At 32.0% G+C, this 20,114-nt stretch overlaps 1 protein-coding gene across 1 annotated transcript in view; it reads right to left on the reverse strand.

Annotated features, from left to right (window-relative positions):
* LOC129235146 (uncharacterized) overlaps window positions 1–20,114 on the reverse strand; it is a 169,186-nt gene that overhangs the window by 13,210 nt on the left and 135,862 nt on the right. Inside the window, exons 3-9 of the mRNA XM_054868837.1 lie at window positions 12,696–12,884; window positions 10,447–10,605; window positions 8,753–9,130; window positions 7,197–7,379; window positions 5,161–5,330; window positions 4,406–4,553; window positions 2,889–3,034 (exon numbers count right to left, since the gene is read on the reverse strand). Of these exons, the coding sequence (XP_054724812.1) occupies window positions 2,889–3,034; window positions 4,406–4,553; window positions 5,161–5,330; window positions 7,197–7,379; window positions 8,753–9,130; window positions 10,447–10,605; window positions 12,696–12,884 (1,373 nt within the window). The remainder of the gene's footprint in view (window positions 1–2,888; window positions 3,035–4,405; window positions 4,554–5,160; window positions 5,331–7,196; window positions 7,380–8,752; window positions 9,131–10,446; window positions 10,606–12,695; window positions 12,885–20,114) is intronic.

The raw sequence follows: 20,114 nt of genomic DNA on the forward strand, positions 1-20,114 counted from the left end.
CCAAAATGATATAAAGGCAGCATAAAATGTAATAATATTATGATTTTATGCAGGAATTCAAATATTAATATTTTTAAGGCAGTATTGTAGCTTTTACATAAGGGCGACAACCCCCCACCGCCAGGGCAATGACGAACCTCCTCCAAATACTACGCAGCGCTCCCCCTCCCGAGAACTTGACCCCCAAAATGAGATTTAAAAAATCTCTTAAGTTAACTCTTAACAATTTCAATGCCGAAGGTTATGCCATGACCCCCTTCCTTTGTACACACATCTGGCTAAAAAGACAGTGAAAGAATTAAATCCAACTAAAAAAAATGGAATATGTTTTGAACACAAAGATCTTGAACTTGTAATGATTTTAATTGACAAAACTTAGTTTAAAATCGAAAAATGTTTTATCTTTAAAATTTTTCGGCATCTTTATTGTATTTAGTCCAGTAATTCCTCAAATGTGCCCAGGGGAGCCCTGCAGTCCTCCTAGGACCACATCGAAAATTAACTATTTTTTCGCAATTAATTTAGACTTATTATTTGTGAAACTTTTTTTTTTTTTTTTTTACAGAGCCTCTGCAGGATAAATAAGGGCTATTCAATGCAGATACACGACTCGTATTTATTTTTGACTGCCAGTTACAAGTCATACTTTTATTTTGGGAAGGGCGCCATACAAATATCTTAGTTCCAAAAAGGGCGCCATGACTCCAAAATCTAGGAATCACCGTGCAGTCTTGTCCTAAAAGTTATTTTGTGAAGTGACAAAAAATACGACATCTGACTTCTGTCATCGTGTTCATCCATCCACTAAATTATTGCTTTTATGCGGCTTATTTCGACATTACACAATTTTTAATGCGCAGATTTCAAAAATTAACATTATTTGTCTTCTTGCATCTATTGCACTCATGATCATTAGCAGAACAGGGAGCAAAAGATAAGCCACAAACGATGCTCTGGTAGCAGACCGTTTACGAAACGAGAGGGGACTAATTGCCTTTATTGGGGGCAATGAAAGGGAACGTTTATATAAATAAGAAGACCATTGCTTTTGCATGTGAAAATATTCACATGCAAAATCACTTCTTTGTTCCACATAATTTATTTCCATTTTGCGAAAACATTGTTTCGAAAAATAAGAAAAGAACAGAAGGGCGCCTTTCGAGAGGGCGCCCCGGGAAAAGTCCCGGTCAAGTCTATGGCCAGTCCGGGCCTGCTTGTGGATGATTCTTTTTACAATGTCAAAACTGCAATTTGCTAAAAAAATTGCTTTTTTAATACAATCACTTAATATAGCACATCTACTTATGCATTTCTAAATATTTAAATATTAATTAGACAAAGCTTTTGCTGCTGAGAGTGTGGTGGAGGAAAAAGCAATAATCATAACTTGAAAAAATAGCCAAGCACCATTTAAACATGATTTACTACACTTATGAAATGTCTTTGTCATCTAATAATATTTTCACGTTCAACTTTTATGACTTCTATAACCAATTTGTAAATCATATCTTTATGGGGAAATATATATATCAAATTATTACATTAAAATCACTTTTATACCTTCGCCCATATGACGAAGTCAAGTTGTTGATTGAAGTATTTTTAAATTACTGTCATAGAAGATAATTATGGAGTCTAGATCTAAAAATGAAGGAGTTTTGAAGGAGTTAAAACCAAAAATGAAGGAGTTTGAAGGGCCCTTCAAACAAATTTCCTAAATGAAGGAGTATAGGAGGAGTTTTGAAGGAGCGTACGAACCCTGTTGTAAGCGTTAGGAGAGAGAGGAGCGCTGAGGCTCCTTATTGAAATATTTTTAAAATTGAAATCAATTTTAACGGTATCTTTGGTGATTTACTAGACTGGGGAAGGTTCGGCTTCTTTCTTCGAAATTTGTTCAACACCAAAGTCTCAAAAACGCAATTCTAGGCTATCATTGGTGACGTTCAAGGGTTCCCTAACATCTAATGGCATCAAAAATGTTGTGGAGCCAGGCGGCTCTCTAATGGAAACTTTCCGTAATTGATGCCTGACTTAAAAGCTTTGTTTGTTGCCACCCCTGGGATAAGCAATAAATTATTTCATGTACCATTTTTCACCCCCCCCCTTCTCCCTTTCTTACTCGTGTCACCGTTTTCTTGAAGTTGAAAAAAAGTTTATGTTTCACTAGGAGGTTTTCAAGAAACTCTCTTAAAATACAGTGTAAACTCTTTCTAATAATGAAAGTTGAAAAACTTCATTGTTTTTTTCCTCCTGGAGTTAACTTTTCTATATTCTAAAAAAAACATTGGTCCCATGACTGTCCTCTGCTGTGCCCTCAGAAACAAAACAAGGAATTGTACTGATATTCTATCTAGGAAGACTTTTGAAAGTTTTTTCTAAAGAAATCAGAAAGTATTGTATATGAGTAATTTTAATCTGGTAGCGACACTAAAGTCTTACAATTCGAAGATTTTCTTTTTGCCTGCAGAAACGGATTAAAACCATAATTGTTTGAAAAATACGTTTTTTTTTCCACAGCAAAAGGGTTAATTCGCTGCCCCTCCAAATGTGCCGCCCGGGGCCGACCGACCCCTCTGCTCCTCTCTAGCTACGGCACTGGATACGATTAAGTGTTATTGAACTCAATAGTAGTTTAAAGATCTTAGCTAAGATTCAAAAAAGATTAAGTTGATTATCCCCATGCATGCTTCTCCTCTAGGATCATACATTTTTTTTTAAATTAATTTATTTTTTATTTGAGCAAAAATGCATTGCTTTATTTTCACAATTGAGATAGTGTCTTTGCATTTTGCGAAAAATGCAACCATAGTGGAAACCCTGGATTATATTGGATGCTAATAAATGATACTGCAAAAGTAATACCAAAAAGTAAATCCATTTACACTTACAGGATTGCTTGATTTCCATATGTCTGGGAACCTTGGACGCACTTTCTTTTGGCAAATTAGAACTTGCATTTGCTCCATAGTAGGTGAATTACCAATTTCGGCCTCAAATGGCAATTTATAATCAGGCATATCTTGCAGAGGTAAGCCTGAAAGTCATAAAAAAATTTTTTCTTCCATTAATGCAATTAAAAATGCTTTGAAAACATATTATAAGAGAAAACTTTCAGTAAGCAATGAAATTTTAAAATCACATCTACAAATTAAGATTCAGAGGGCAGCAACTTTTGAAATTCAAAATTAGTAGCACAAGTGTTTGACAGTGATAAATAGGAGGGGGGGGGGGGTTATTTTGAGTTTTAAGAAAACCAAATAGTACAATTCTTTATTTTCCAGAGAATGTGGCAATAAATAATGGATGAGAGGAATGATACATTAAAAATAGCAAATATTTTTAAATTGAGATATACAGCTAAAATGATACATATAAGCTACATGATTGTGATGAATACCACTGTAATAAAATAATAAATAATCTCATCATCAACAACTTTTGTTTTCTGTCTTTTTGCAATCCTGGCATATTTTTATAAGTTCATATTTTTTAAGTAAAGTCTACACATTTGACAAAAGAGCACAAAAGGTTTAAATTGATGGTTTTGGAATACTTTCGTTTTTTGGACTTACGAACGTTTTTTGAAATACTTTCAGAGTGTCTTCGATTTTTTAATGTATGAAGAAAACAGTTCACAAATTCTTGACTTGACAAAACTCCAGCAAAAATAAGTAATTTATCAATTTCTCAAGTACCAAAGTTCTTTAAGCACTTGATGGCCAATACTTAGTGAGATGGAAAAAAATGTGATTTTTTTTTTCAAAGTTGGATTTTAACTCCTTAAGAACGAGGCCGCCCCACTTAAGAGCGGGGGTAGTGGGCAGAACTCCTAAAGGAAAGGTCCCTACTGCAAGGCCTTCCCAAGGAAGTTTCTTTTTCTTGTCGGTAGTCACAGTCTAAATGTTTTATTTGCTTGTCAACTATATATATATATATATATATAGGCGTACATACAGGCACCAAAAAAAAAAAAAAAAACTCAAAATATGTTTAACGGAAACAAGAAGGGAATTTATGTTGAAATTCCAGTAATAAATTTTTAATGCAGATTAATATTTCCTTTCTTTGTACAAGGAAGTAAAAGATGCTCATTCTTTATGTCCTATGTATAGTGTAAAATTTTAATCAGGATGGATTTTCAGGCTAATCCTAAGTTAATAATAATCCGAGAGGAGACTCGAATGCCCCCAATACCTTGGATTTTCGAGACTCAACTGAAATACTAAATAGTGTTATTCATAAAACCATAGGACACATGAAAAAGGCAAAATACCCTAATGTTTTCTGAAATGGAAAAGGGGTTCTCTGTAACCAAACATATGTCAGCAATAATTTGCAATTTTTATGATCAACATAAAGACATTGCTATATTTCATACGAAACCAAGGTACAGAAAAATATATACCTTGATACAAATCTGTACATCTAGATGCTACTTCCCACAATACTAAGCCAAGAGCATACACATCTATTTGTTTTAAAGATGATTCAATATCTCGAAGATTTACAGCGCCATCAAGAATTTCTGGAGCCATATATCTGAGAGTGCCAACCTAAAGATAAAAGTTTGGTAACATAGTCAGAAAAATCACAAAATAATACACCCAAATTTAAATCTGGTTTGTTATGTGACATTGAATTAATTAAAAATGAAAAAGATGAGATTTAAATGTTAAGCCATACATTCTGTTAAAATTATGCTAAGTGCCCATGTTTTTTTGAAAACTTCAAAAATAATGCAAGTGAATGTAAGGCTTTTTTAAAGTTATTGTAGCGACAAATGTTTTTTATTCCATTGATGGTTCGGTTAAGCTTATCTGGAAGTAATTCAATGTAACTCTAGTTAGATATAACATTTTTTACTTAATAAAATTTTTTTTTACCAGAAAAAAATTATCTAAAATGTTCTGAACAGAAGTCCCAACACAGAGCCAAAATCAGGGTTATAATAGAAATAAGTTAACATGATGTCAATAACATGTGATATGTGTTTACTTAAAAATCTTATTTCTACTAAGACATCATCAAATGTATTTTATTATACAAGAATACTTGAGAACTTACAAAAAAAACTGACTGAATTAAAACCACACATAAAAAATTAACTGATGCTTAAACTTAATGATAAGAATACTAAGTATGAAAGAAACTAAAAACTACCTCAGCTAAAGATTTTTTCTCTGCAATATGTTCTTCACCATTCATAAAATATTTAGAACCAGAAATGCAAACTGCAAAACCAAAGTCACACAACATGCAACTGAGGTCAGGCTTCACCAGTATATTTCGAGATGTCAAGTCTCTGTGAGCTATTGGGTACTTAAGTTTATCTGAAAAATATAAGAACACTTAATTTTTGCACACAAAGCAACCAATAAAAAGTAAGAACAATAAAAGACAATGCTACAAAAAACATCAAATGTTTCATTTTATTTAATAAACATTTTTTCTCTTCACCACACTAGCTCCTCATGAAATAAATATCTACATGAATAAATACTTTTGCTCCAAAAGCAGAATTAATTTGTGGACAAGTAATACAAGCTCTTCATTTGTTACAACTTGTGTTATGTTTTGATACAGTTTTCAATTATTTTTAAATTATTGTTTAATTTAAAACAGTTGATCACTCAGAGGTCATTTTCGTAAAAAATTCATGAACGAAAAATTAACATAATAAACATTCAAATATAAATAAAATTGCACACATGAATTTTGGGGATAAGAAAGAACCTATTTATCAATGCAAAATGTTAAAAATTTCGAGTTTTATTGATGAGAAAAGGTCATTAAAGTCATATTTAATGAAAAAAGTTGATAACTGCAGTAATTAACATTTTCAATGCTAAGTCTCAAAACTTTCATTTGGTGTTTAATGATCCCAACATATCTTTTCTGCAACAGTAAAACTGTGTTTCATTAGGAAATCAAGGTTGAGAGATCAACTTTTTGTTCGCTTATCCAATGCCTATCACAATTTTAGGTTTTGAGAGATTTACTCAATTGTAATGTAAATACATAGAACAGAAAAGGAGAATTTCTATTTTTTCTATCAAGATTCTTTAACCAGAGATTTACTCAAGTTCTCAAACAGACAAATAACAGAGTGTTACTTGGTTGAAAGAGAATAAATAAAAAAATATATATTCATCACTGAATCAAAGTAAGCAATTGCATTTAAGGTACCTAGTAATAACCAAAATTAAATTGAAATGGTCTTTAAATCTAAATCATTTTTTTTACATACAAAGCACCCAAGACTAAATCCTACAAAAAAACATTTAAAATACAGTAATCTGTCGATGGATTGGTTTTCTGAATTGCTAAAAAAGAACAAAATAATTTATGCTAATGGATAATTCATGCAAGATAAATCAGACTTCAAATATTTTTGCACATTAGATGAATTGAGTAAACTATTATTCTGACATATGGTACATGTAGTTTTTAAAATACCACTGCTTCCTTGCAGTTTTAAGTTGAGAATAACAGTTTTTTAAAACAGTATTTTCTTGATTATAAATTAAATATCAAAGCAGAATTAAAATGTTCAAGTTTACTTTTATGCTCTAAATAAGTACAGCATTTACCAAAATTAAAACATTAACATGTCAATTAATTGCATACTTAAATTTTGAGGAGTAAGGACCCTTCTAGTATTACAAAAGATGAGAGATTGAATATTGTACTAAGAAATGTAATTCCACGTCCTGAATTATGGTTAAAATTATCATAAATTATCGTCTAGTGTAGAAAATGATAAACGGATTGAAGCAGCTTCAAAAGAATAATGAAAAGTTTAGAGCTTTTAATTAATACTGTGATTCACATAAAATAGGAAAAAACCGAGTGGTTGCACATAATTCAGATATTTTATTCCTTTAAAATAAAAGGCATCAATGACCATGAGCTCAATGCAGGAAGGACAGGAATAGCAGGGGTAATTGTAGACTCAAGTAAACTTTTCTGAAGGCAGTGAAATTTTCGGAAACTGACAAAGCTCGAGATATTATTGGCTTTTTATGGACAAAAACAATTCACCAGCAAAGTCACACTATTCATTTATAAATCTACTTAACATGAATATCCTAAGTTTTCAGGCATCTTAGAACTCATGCAAGGCTTGAAAACTAGGAAGGTAAAGTTATAGCAAGAAATTAAATAAATTAATGAATAAAATCAAAAATAATTCTAACCTGCTTTTTTAATCTCAGTATGCAAATGAGCAAGTCCACAGGTTATTGATAGAGCCATTTTAGAGAAATGGTTCCAGTCAAGAGTTTTATCTCGCAGGTAATTCTGAAGACATCCTAGAGGAGAATAAGTAACAACAAGCAGGTATTCTGGCTTTCCATCCTCAGTAGTTCTCTCTTTTGATCCTAAGAAAAGATATAATGATGAACACCAGAACAACAGCAAGTTGAATTTTTGTGTATGCTTATTTCAAAATTAAGGCCAGACATATGGTAATTCTGAACTCACAAAAATGACAAATAAAATTGTTGTTTAAATATTTCTTAAACAACAAAACAGTTGTTTAAATATTTTTTATCTACGAATTTGATTTTTTAACATATTTTGTAAAGAGACATGTTTACAGTACTAGAGCATATAATAAAATAATAAGATCATCTAGTAGTTTGTAAAATGAAAATAAAAGTTTACAGTTGAACTCTTTATACTCCATCAGTTTTCTTTTCTTCCATAAAAATGTTCGACAATTATTTGTACTTGCTATATGATATGCTATGTTACAATAACTTGTTAAAACATTAGAATTTCAAAAAAAATATTTTATTTTCCAAAACTAAATAAAACAAAAAACTGAGATAATATTTTGTTGATAACTTATATGTCTTCTGTCTGTAATATTTCTGTTGAGCAAGTTACCTTTGCTCAACAGAAATATTACAGACAGAATAAAGAGGTTAAGGGTTGAAAAGCTATTTCTAAGAAAAATTCACGAAAAATAATGCCCTCACATAAATAAAATTATATATAATCATACTTTAAGTCTGAGAATTTTGTTTATATTTAATACCCCCCCCCCCACAAAAAAAAATATAAGTCCAGTATGGGTTTAGTTGGGATTTTCTTTAAATCCTGCCCTGGTTTTTCGAGTTAGTGGATGGATAGAAAAGTCCTGATTGTGAGTGATTGCTTGACAAGTTCAACCAATCAGTAGGCATTCAATGGTAATTGATAAGATTTTCGAAATCTTCTAGTGAAAACAGCAGGTTCATATTTGGGGGTTGATCGCAATACATTTGTGTGGCCCCTTTGTCTACATAAACATTTTATTATGTGCAGTTTTGGATCCCTTCCAGAGCCCTTATGTCGTGGAAGCCCACAGCAGTTGCAACATGGGAAATCCCCCACTCGCTGGAGCACTTATCAGGGTGATTTTTACCATCTCTCGCTTCAAAATAGATGAGCGTTTCACTTACCAGTAGGACCCGGAAGAGGTACAAGGTACCTCCAAATTTATAATTTTGGCATTCACACCTCTCCAATTCTAGGAGATTCATAAGCATGATTTGAATTTGTAACAAAGACACTTTAATCTCCCCCTTTTTAGCAATATTTTTTGCTTGGTATACAGTAAAACTTAAAGGTTAAAATGAATAAAATAATGTGCAGTGAAAGGTTTCAAAAAAATGCTTGATAAATTATTATCTTTGGATGATATACATTCCTATGGCATTTGCAAACAAACATATATATAACCTATTAGTCTAAGAAGACAAGTTACCTATATACTTTGCCAATGAAGTGTGATCCATGTGCGGCAAGATGTAGATATCTCGCTCATTATAAAAAAAATCTTGATTCTGGTGAGAGAAAATCTTCACAGCAACACTGTGCTCATTCAAGCTTCCGTGGTAAACGGATCCATAACCTCCTTGTCCAATTGCTTTGTCATCAACTATTCGCAGAGTGTCCAAGTCATAGTTTGGAGGGGGAGGGGGTGCTTCCATCAGGTGAAGAGACTCATTGCTCCTTTTTGGGCTGGTACAGTATATACGGGACAGGATGTATCCGATTGCAATGATGAGAGCTAATACAATTATAAGCGCAGCTATGAGTACCAGCTGCACCGGCAGTGGCATGTATGGTGGGAATGTTGTAACTGAAAACAAATGACACTTATTAATCAGCATTGGGAAAAAAAAAAGAGGAAATGAAATCTCAAAATCAACGGCATAACGAAGAATACATGTTTCAAGAGTAAAAGCACATATGCTGTACATATTTGTATGTAAATCAAAAAATCTGAAAGTTGAAAAGGTGAACTATTCAACTTTGTTTAAATGAGGTTTTATTCCTCAATCTTTTTAAATTTTGTATTTTCAATATTTTTTTCAAAAAATGGACTGTGATATCCACAAATCAATGATGTTGCAATAGGGGCTAATTTAGCTGCACCTTTGCAATCCATTGATTTGAGGAAAGAAAATATTTTCTTGAAAATTCCTATTCTAAACCTTTTTGTTGCACATATATTGATGATCTTCTATGTATCAATTTTGCTAACTTTTCTGAGCTTAGCAAAACTATCTATCACAACTCTTAGACACTCAATTAAAAAAAAAAAACATAATCAAAATAGCATATAGTTTAAGTTTTTTGATATCAATGACTAAATTGGAGGTTCTTATTGCCATACCACTATTTATGACAAGAGATGCAGGCTTCAATTCAAAGTTAACAACCTTCCTAGATTTTTCTTCTTGAATAAATAAAAAGCATTTGTTGGTATCATTTCTCAAACAATTTCATCATGAAGTTTCCTCAACATCATCAATGCAGGGGTGCCCACCTGGGGGGGGGGGGGGGTCATGGTGCAAAATGCACCAATGAAATTTTTAGGGGGTTGTTTTAAGGGCATTTTAACTTTTTAGGGGGGTTCTTTGCGATATTTAGGGGGGGGGGTGAGCATCCCTGATCAACGAATCATTTGGTGAATATATTGAATAAATTACATTTGTAAATACTTTTTTTTTCGACTATCTGGATTAAGTTATAGTTCACACTAACTCAGATAAATGGGATCGTGACTTGACTGTACTAGCATTTTTAGAGAAGCAAAGGTTGTGTTGCTGAAAAATACTTAATTAACATTAAAAATTTATATTAAAAAAAAAAAACTGGCGTAACTAGTGTGTTTCCAGAATAATTTTTCAGTTTTTATTATTTTTTATGGCATATTTCTAATATTCAGTAATTTTGCAATATATTAACGTAATATAGAAAAGAAAAACATGCTCTCATGTGTTTTGTTTGCATTACTATTCTGTTTTAATAATTAAAAATATCAAGGCAATTTATGGTCCCCAAAACTGATAAAATATCTGCACAACATTTGACCCAAGCTGTGTGGATTTTTGACTCTATACTGTACTACAATGCAATGAATTCTCAAAAAAAAAAAAAAAAAGTACTTACTGGTTGGTTCTGTGGGTCTTGCATAATCTACTGAGGCATTAGCATTGCAATAATTTCCAGAACAACAGCAAAACATAGTATCAATAGCTGCTGTGGTAGGCTTTTTGACTGCCACACATTGTGTCTGCTGACAATTTGAACCAGATGAGTCCCAACATCCTGAAAGAGATAAATTTCCATTGAAAACACACATTCAGAATTTTGAATTGAAAGAAGTTGTCTCTATTCCATCATTAGCAGACATGATGTGTCTTTATTTTGAGCAACTATACATAGAAAATATGGATGAAGTTACAACTTTTCTGCAGATGAAGTTACAAACCTTTATTAGGAATGACATTAGATTTTGAGGACAATCCTTGTTCCATTTTTTAAAAATGTTTTCATTGAAATAGTAAAGTTACCAATCTGCATCAAATAAAAAATACGAAATGGAAAGTTTGTATGTAATTTAAATTATATATGATTAATTTCCTTCCTCAATAATGTTTCAAAAAATTAAAAGATGCGTAAACACTCTTTTTTATTCATTTAATTTTTTTTTCATTAAAATTTAAGTTATCATGTTTTTCTTATTAACGTTCACATGAGATAACAACCATGAAAAGGGAATTGTTCGAATGTTATGAATGAAATTTGCAAAATTTTGCTAATTTATAGAAAAATCACAGGTATGAGTAATATCAATAAATATTAGTTAAAGTCCTCCTAAGATGACTGGGAGAAAGCAGTGCTTCCCTGCCATAATATTATGATCATGGAAACAGAACATAAGTGCCAAATGGTCGAGGATACTGCACGAACTTCATTCTACAATATTTATTCAAAAAATAAAACAACTTTGGGTTTAGGAAAAGTTTACATTTATGGTTCTTTTATGTCCAATTATTTAAGTTTCCTCTGTTTCTTGCAGAAGTTGCAGCATTTACTTTCTTTTTAGTGTAAGGATGTTTTTGTAGGGGTGGTTGATCACTGAGTAATGTATAATTCTTAATTAAAGAACGAAATACAAAAAAACATTTTTTAAAGTCCTAAAGATATTTCTAGGAGCTTGATTTGCACTAAAAAGCATGAAATGAAATAAAATATATGATTTCTTCATTGCAACATTCAAAAAATGCAGTTAATCTTATTTCATTTCCAATAAAGCAGCTAATAAAGTTCAAATTAAAAATTTGAGAGAAAAAACAGGAAGTATAGTTTTGTGTGAATAGCTTTTACTACACAAGCTATATTTCTTCTTCTCTCGAATTTTAATTTAAATTTTATTGCCTTCTTTAGAATTAACTTAAACACTATGATTTTTGACTGTTGTGTAATCAAGAAATCATGCACTTATTTCATTTCATACTTTTTAGTGCAACCAAGCTAATAAAATATCTTCAAAATGAATAAACATTTTTCATTACATATTTATTTTAAAGTGTTTTTGTTTTAAAATTATTTGAGGTGAAATTTTTTGAAATTCTAAACATATTTACCTCAGTAAATAATTTTGAACAAGTATAGCGAAAAAAAAAATATAAATAAAAACTTTAAAAAACACTTTTGAAATTGATGACTTGACTTGAATCAAAGAATGCTTGCAAGCGCGTTTTATTTGTAAGGTTTAAAATGTCTAAAATCCAAATATATCTTGCTTCAGCTTTGTTTTGAAAATGATTTGTTAAATTTATTTCATAATAATAATAAATTTTATTTGTTAAAACCAACTTTATAATTACTATAATCTTTTATTGTTTTTGGCAACAGGTAAAAAGCGGAACCAAAGCGCAGGCATTATGACAGAGACATTAACTTAAGAAATATGTTTTCAAAAAAAAAAAAACACCTCACTTTCAAAAAATAACAACAAACCATTCACTTCTCCCCCCCCCCCTCCAAAATTTATCAATTACATTTCAATTTGAATAATTGACAGTAGTGATTAAAATGATTTGTACAAAATAACTGAGTTTCAGATACTTTCCCTCCTTCCAACCATAAGTAATTCATCTTTTACTACTCATAAAACATTTATCTCATCACAGCAGTTTATAACACTGCTACAATGTAGATTTTGGCTGATTTAATTGAACAACTCAAGTTAAATATGTAGCTTTATGCTTCCCAAGGTTCTATTCTTTTATAACCACAGAAAAACCAAGACATTCTTAAAAAATATTAATTGGTATCATAAGTCCCGAAGAAACCAATTTGTGTCATAAAATCAATTCATAATTACAAATGAAAGCAATATAAATTCTTACCTTGACCCAAAAATATTGTGCTTTTGTTCTTTGGATCAATTTGGAATAAAGCATAACAGGAATCGGTGGTCTTAGTACAGTGCTGAGTGTTATTTTCTTTGTCTAAATGATGTCCAGCTGTTACATTGAAGTCTTTTATAAAATTTGTCATCAGGTAGGCACACAATGTATGACTTTCATCATGAGCTTCTGAAAGAGAAAGAAAGCATGATCAGACATTTATTTGAAAAGCATACCAGACTTTTTATAATCTGTAATCCGTAATTTTATTTTTCTTTTGTATGATTCATGTATGACTGAAATAAAACAAAATATAGAGTGCTTTCCTTTAGTTTAGAACGTGGACACCAACAGAATCCTTGTCCTTTATTAAAAAAGTTGTGAATTTGAATTTTTAAAAGCCCAAGAAGTCAGTTTATATTAATTATGACCAAATGAATTTTTTAAAAAAAAGAAAAAAAAAAAGACATTTCTTTGCAGGACAAAAAAGTGCTTAGAAACCACTTTTCTTTAAAATTCCTTCAAATGTACATTATCTTTTCAGTTATGACTCAACTATTTCGATGAACGCCCCCCCTCCCCCCCATAGCACTGCACACAACATCTCATACATACATACATACATTGCCATAGCTGGGGGGGGGGAATGTTTGGATCGACCAAAAGAGAAGATGGTTTGAAACCAGTTTACATTACAATTGCATTATTTTTACAATAAAAAAAGAAATTATCCCACCCCCCCAAACCAAATACAGCACTGGGATTAATTACATCAAATAAAAAGAATGCATAAGAGCTGTTGTTTTTACCAAGAACTAAATGAAGAAATTATTCAATGATCGATAAATGAAGAAATATGTACAAAAAATTACTTTCTTCGGTAGCATATTACGAATATGCACAACATTTAAGGACCAGTAATTATGAAGGATGTAAGAGTTATTATACAAAACTACAAAGTATTGAAGGTTGCAAAATTAGTTTTCAGGATTCATTTGAAAGTTGGCATGAAAATTGATCCTTGATGGCAATTCCATGGTCAGATTCATTTGTTAATTACTACCTGATAATTCTTTTATTTCAATTTCAAGCAAAGTTTTCCCACAAATTTGCCATCATAGAGATGAGAAAATTGTAGCAATAAAAATTTTATACCAATAAAAAGTCCGATTTTTTTCTGTATAAAATGAAATTTGGTTGATATTTTTGAGTTGATTAAAAGCTCGCTAAATTTTCACTAGAAAAATCATCTAAATAACAATAAATGTTAACTTTCGCCGTTATCTCCTTTGCGCATTTGGATTAAGTCGATATTTTATTTTATTTTCCATTTCTCCTCACTTTTGATGAAGATCTTTTAGTGATCTTCATCGAACCTATCGAACATTTTTCTCGACACTCTCCACTGTACTTTCATAGGCGGAAATTTTTGAACAACGATGTAGCTGACTAACCCAAGGAATATTTTAAGTTATACAACTGTCCAAACGTGTTTCTGAGAATTGACGGAAAATGTCAGCACCATAGATAGAATCAGAAATCGGCAGACACTGGCGTCTCAGTAATTTTTTTCTTTCGTAACAGGAACGTTATGAATGAAAACCTAACAATATTTCTTTTCCTTTTACCAATCAAAAACAACTTCCTTCCGCAAGGACGGAAGGAAATGAATGTATCAGAGACGCTTCCACTACAACTGATACGCTTTTTGGACAGTGGTAAACCTACACATTCGTCATTCATGAACATAACTTCCACGCGAAAAATAGTAACGAAACTTGAAAGCGAAACTTGAGTTGCCATGTAAGGATATTGACGTTTATTCAACTTTTTGAGGAAAATTGCGGACTCAGCAAAAGCTTCTGATTGAGTGATAGCAACAAGCATGGATGCCATTCTCAGAAAATTGACAGACGGAACCTTTTTTTTTTTTTTTTTTGACAGTTCACATTTTCTACCGCTGTTTCCATTTGTTACCCCCAAAAGAAAAATTAAATAATACCCAAATACATAGAGTACTTTCAGTATTTAAATAACTTTGAATGATTTCCAAACTTGTGACTGAAAGAAAAGATTGCGCTTTTGCGATCGTAGTTTTTGAAATTGGTCGATTTCACGAGTACGCCTTTTTATTTCAGAATACTGAATTGATACTGAAAAACTTAGCTTTTAACTTCGTGTTACAAAATTTTTTAAAAACTTACTAAGGTCTATTTTCCACACAATTAAAGGCACCGATTCGTTAACTTAAAATTCGGCACTCACATAGTCGGGATTTTAGAGCAATAAGCGTCTTTAATAGACTGTCAGAAAAGAAAAAGTACGTGAAAATGTGTCAATATTTATTTCTTAAGTATTTAAAAGCTTTGAAGTGAAATCGGGAAAATGAAGACTGATGCATGTCGATTGGTAATTTTAAATCTCGTTCGTTGTGCGTATAATAACCGAGTAATTAAAGAGACATTCATCCCCCCCCCCCCGCCCATGACTACTTAAGAAGACTATGCTTTCAAACAATGTGAATAACTAACAAAACTAGAATCTCTATGCAGCAAACTCTCGATTACCCGCGAAATAAGGTGGCACAGTACACAATAGCCGCGAATTTGCCTATAATCCGCAAACAAAGTTAGCGCGATGCTAATGTTTGCAATTGCTTAAAAATACCAATAACACTTGCATAAATTAAATCGTGCAAACAGATTACCTGCAACAAATGGAACTAAGTTACACCAAAAACGCACAGGAGAGGAGTGGGAACTTTTTAAAGACTGGTCCAGTCACTCACTTGCGCGCGTAAGTAGCGTAGTTCTAAAATTCAGTAAGTGGGGTGAATCTAAAAATCAGTAAGTAGTATGGATTTAAAAATCAGGTTTCAACAGATCAGGTTTCAGTGACCTTTCGAAGGTTTAATGTCATTTGAAGGGAGGGTGAAGAAAGAAATATGAATCTCTAAAAATAGATTTTACGCCCGTTAAGTTGAAATGTGTGAATTTATCTACATTCAGTTCATCATCGCCCAATTTTTCTTTTTTTGAAAGTGAATTGCAGTGGATAATCGGGAGTTTACCATATTAGAAAAGTCGCAATTCCCATCCGAAGAATATTAGTTTCCCGTAACTTTAGGGTCTCGTCAAATGTTTCGGCGCTCTCTAGCAGAAAATTATAATTCCCGTTCCCTACCTCTGTACACATCATCACTTGTGAGTAGTAATAACTCTTTTTGCGCAAACAAAGGTACAAGAAGTTTTTCTCTCCCCTAGGCAATTACGCTGGAGGTAATTTACTGTACAGTAAATAATTTCGGAGGAAGAAAGACTGAAGGCGTTCAGTCAATATCCACTAAGGGGGAGGGAGGGAGAAGTTTTTCCTATCGGCCTTATGGTTCGTTACTGCAGAGATGTTCTACGACAGTTAATAGCATTATCACATTAAAAAAATATCGTCGACTCATGCTCGGTTTTCTCTAGAAAAAGTGATAATGTTGGCAATCAACCGGTTATTTTGATTTAAAAAAATGAGGTGGGTCAACATTTTGCCGCCTCAGAGCAAAACCGAGACACCTAATCCCAGGAATAACACTAAGATATCCCACCAAGGGCGCCCATATACAAAATGTTAAGGGGGTGGGGCTCAGATATTTTCCACATGGTTTAACAGGATATTTTCCCCATAGAAACCGATTTCAGTCGATTAGAGTTATTAAAATTTGACATTTTTAATAACTTATTCATTTATTGCTGGAGAAGAAATGTTTTTACATTTTTTCAAAGAAAAAAAGTATTAATAACAAGGAAGTTCTAATTTCGAAAAAAAAAGGGGGGGGGGCTTGAGCCCCTCCTTGTCCTCCCCCTCATATGGGCACCCTTGTATCCTACTGTACTGTTGCTCTGAGGCGACGATTTAAATTTTGAGTAAAAATATCTTGGAAGTTCAAGAAAACCAAAACATTATCTTGAAAATTCTTCGCTTCCGTCATTTTTCACAATTACTCTTTTTTTCCTAAGAAATTATGGGAAAAATTGCAAATGTATCGGTTTTCAACTTTTTATTCTTACAAAATTAAGTGCGTAATACGCACATAAACATTTACGTATTACAGTAATAGTGCACACTAGTAAATAAAAAAATGTTTCCTAGGGGCCACGACACACGATTCAACTATTTTTCGCTGGCGTTTCCGAGTTGGAAAACTTAAAATTCACCCGACACCCCCTTATATTATATAAAACAAAAACCCAGAGGGTTTTTTTTTTCTTTGTGCGTGTGTGTGGAAAGGGGGGGGGGAGGGGATCTGATTAAAAATACCCAAGTGGGTTTTTCTAGGTTTAACTCAATTTGCCAGTCCTTTTTTTTTTATTTTTTCTTTTCAAAATACAACCAGCCCAAAAAAATTTTAAAGTTATAATCTGATATCTGGCTTAAAAAAATTCTAACTTCAGAAAATCTTACTTTTTGAATGAAGGCTCTTTTTAGAAATGTCACATCACAGAGACAGTAACATCAGATCCGAATTAACAAACATTTTGTTCAATAAACATCATTCATTTTATAACGAGTCGACTACGCTCTTTTTTTTTTTTTTTTTTGTTGCCTTCAACAAAATATACTGAACTGCATTAGTAATGAGATCAGCTGAGAAAGTTATACTCCCACCTGTGACGTTGCACAATATATGCTTGTTCGAATTGTTAATGATGTTGATCCACATTCCTAATGCAAACAACCATTGCATTTATGGATAAGGTGAACAAATCGCGTAAGCCAACGATTCAACAATTAGCCACACTCGCAATGTTCATAAATTTGAAACATAATATCATTCGTTTCATTAGTAAAAATACATAAGAATACATTTAACACACTTCTGTAGAAGTTGACTCTTCTGCAGAAGATTGAATGAAAGAACTGGTTTTCGTAATTATAGTGTGTTTTTTTGTGCATACTTAGCAGGGTTCGTCAAATCGGGACCAGCCATGACCCGGCTGGGTTTTCGCGGGCGGGTTGTGTATCAAATAGTTAAATATTGTTTTAAATATTGGAACTTCGCGGCGAGGGGTGATGCGAAGTATTCACCAAATGAGTTACCATGAAAGACCGAAATTGGAGAATATCGACTTTTATCGGTGGTCTCCAGAAATATTTGGTCTTTCACCAAAGTCTATGTGAATTCGGATAACCAACGCCCAGCGGCTAATTTCGACATTTAGGGGAACATGGGGCAAAATGAACTAGCGGGGCAAAGTGAAAAGGTGAAATATTTACTCTGCGTTTAGCGCCACCTATCTGGTAACATTGTAACAATGTAGTTGCACATGTAGTCTATTCCAGTCATGAAAAAAATACCACTGAAGATTAAAGCGTAAGATAATACAGGCAATTTTCAAAAACTGATACTCTTATTGTAATATTTGTTGTATGTCAAAGATTATTTTTGATATTGTAAAATTATAAAGTTCTTGTTATTAACATTTGAAATATTAATTGTGACCTTCTAATACGCGGTGCAATATTAATTTAGTTAATATTAAGCTTATATGTATTTTAAATATTTTTCTCAAGTAGTCGAGTCCACGCGAAGCAAAGTGGATGGGACAAAATGAAATAGCGTATTTCGTTTACTTACTCAATCATCTAATAATACACTTACATATTCATTTATTAATTAATTCAATTTAGTTCCTTCAGTTAGTAATTCACTTATTTATTCATTCATTCACTTATTTTCTTATTCATACACTCTTTTACTTACTCATTTATTTTTCTTCATACATTAATTAGTTAACTTATTCAATTATTCGTTTATTTTTCTATTTTCTTTTCATTTATTCATTCAAAATTTTATTTACAGATTTATTTGATCAAGCATACTTTTTCCAATCAAATAGAAAATATTTCTTTAGAAAAATATTTCATTTTTCACTTTGCCCCATAAAAAAATGTGAAAATTTTCCAATTTTTTTTGGAGGCTCCAAATTACTGCCAAAAATAAAAAAATGTTTCAATGAAAGTTTTATTATATAATACAGAGTTTTTTGTACTGTAATTTTCAAAACAAATTTCCAATTTGTTCATTTTGAAAAAGCTCGGCCACTTTGCCTCGCATTATCCTACTAGACTTCGAACTTTTATAGTCATAAAAAATGGATTAGGGTGCCGTGAAAAAAAAATTTAATTCTTCAAAGGGTGCCGTAAATCGGAAAAGATTGGGAACCCCTGCTCTAGCTTACTAGAAAAATTCATAGGCTGTCGGAGCATACAAATACAAGAATCTCCACTGACCCAATTAAAAAGTTAACTGTAACAGCAATAATATTTTTTTAAATATTTTTTTAAAAATGGATGAAGTACATTGAATGATGAATTGGGATGAAACGTGCGCTATTTTAAGCAAAACCCGCCTTAATATGTACTTTTCCCCTCACCCCATTTTTTAACGTGTAGAGTTAAGTTGTACCACACGAAGGACCGCGAGGCGGGGCCCCGTATGGCTGAGTTCGGAGACCGACAGCGGTCTGTGGAAGTGGTGCATTGTGTCATCTATTTTTAACAAGCTATTAGATCTAGAATAAGGTACTTAAAATTAGTATGAGTACTTTTCAACATTTAAAATACACCACATATTAAATGATCGGTCGTACGAGAAATGTGAATCCTTTTCTTTGACCACAACAACTTTCATCTGCTGCTATTTTTGAACACATGAAAAATTTTTAACTCTACGTTTGCGGGGGTAAATCAAACTACAAAAATGTGAAAAGTTAGAGAATTTAAACATTAGTTTTTTAGTAAATGTATGTAATGGAAAAAATCAGTACCGCCAAAAGTTCGAAAAACTGTAGACAGTTTGAACATATTTATTTTATGCATTTTAAAATAGCATAGAAAATTCATAGATGTCCATAGATTTTATATGCACAAATTTTCAGATTCAAGCTAAAACATTCTGCATAATTCTTATTAAAACGTTAGGGAGGTGGGGGAGCCACAAACGATATTAAAGGGGAAATAAACCCCCAAAATAAAGGTTTTTTTTAAATTTCATTAAAAAAAATTTAAAAAAAAAAACCGCTGTCGGGTATTTTTTTAAACTCTTTTTTTTTTTTTCTGAAGAGGGAGAAATGTTTTAACTACTACATACTAAATTTCAGAAAGAAATATCTCATACTTTTTGCGGGATAGGTTTAGAAAAAAGTTAAACCCGGAAAAAAACACAAAATAAAGGTTTTTCAAAAATTCAAAAATCAGTCAATCTTCAAAATTTTTCGGTCATTGTATTTTAAATTAAATTCCCTACACTACAATATGAAAAAGATTTGCCTGGCGCGATTGGTTGGGGGGTTTGTGACAAAACAAACACAAAAAAAGGGCTAAAAAATCACATAAAACATTTATTTGAAAAAATTAATTAGAAATTTA

This window comes from Uloborus diversus, chromosome 2 (assembly GCF_026930045.1).
Source record: "Uloborus diversus isolate 005 chromosome 2, Udiv.v.3.1, whole genome shotgun sequence".
Lineage (NCBI taxonomy): Eukaryota > Metazoa > Arthropoda > Arachnida > Araneae > Uloboridae > Uloborus > Uloborus diversus.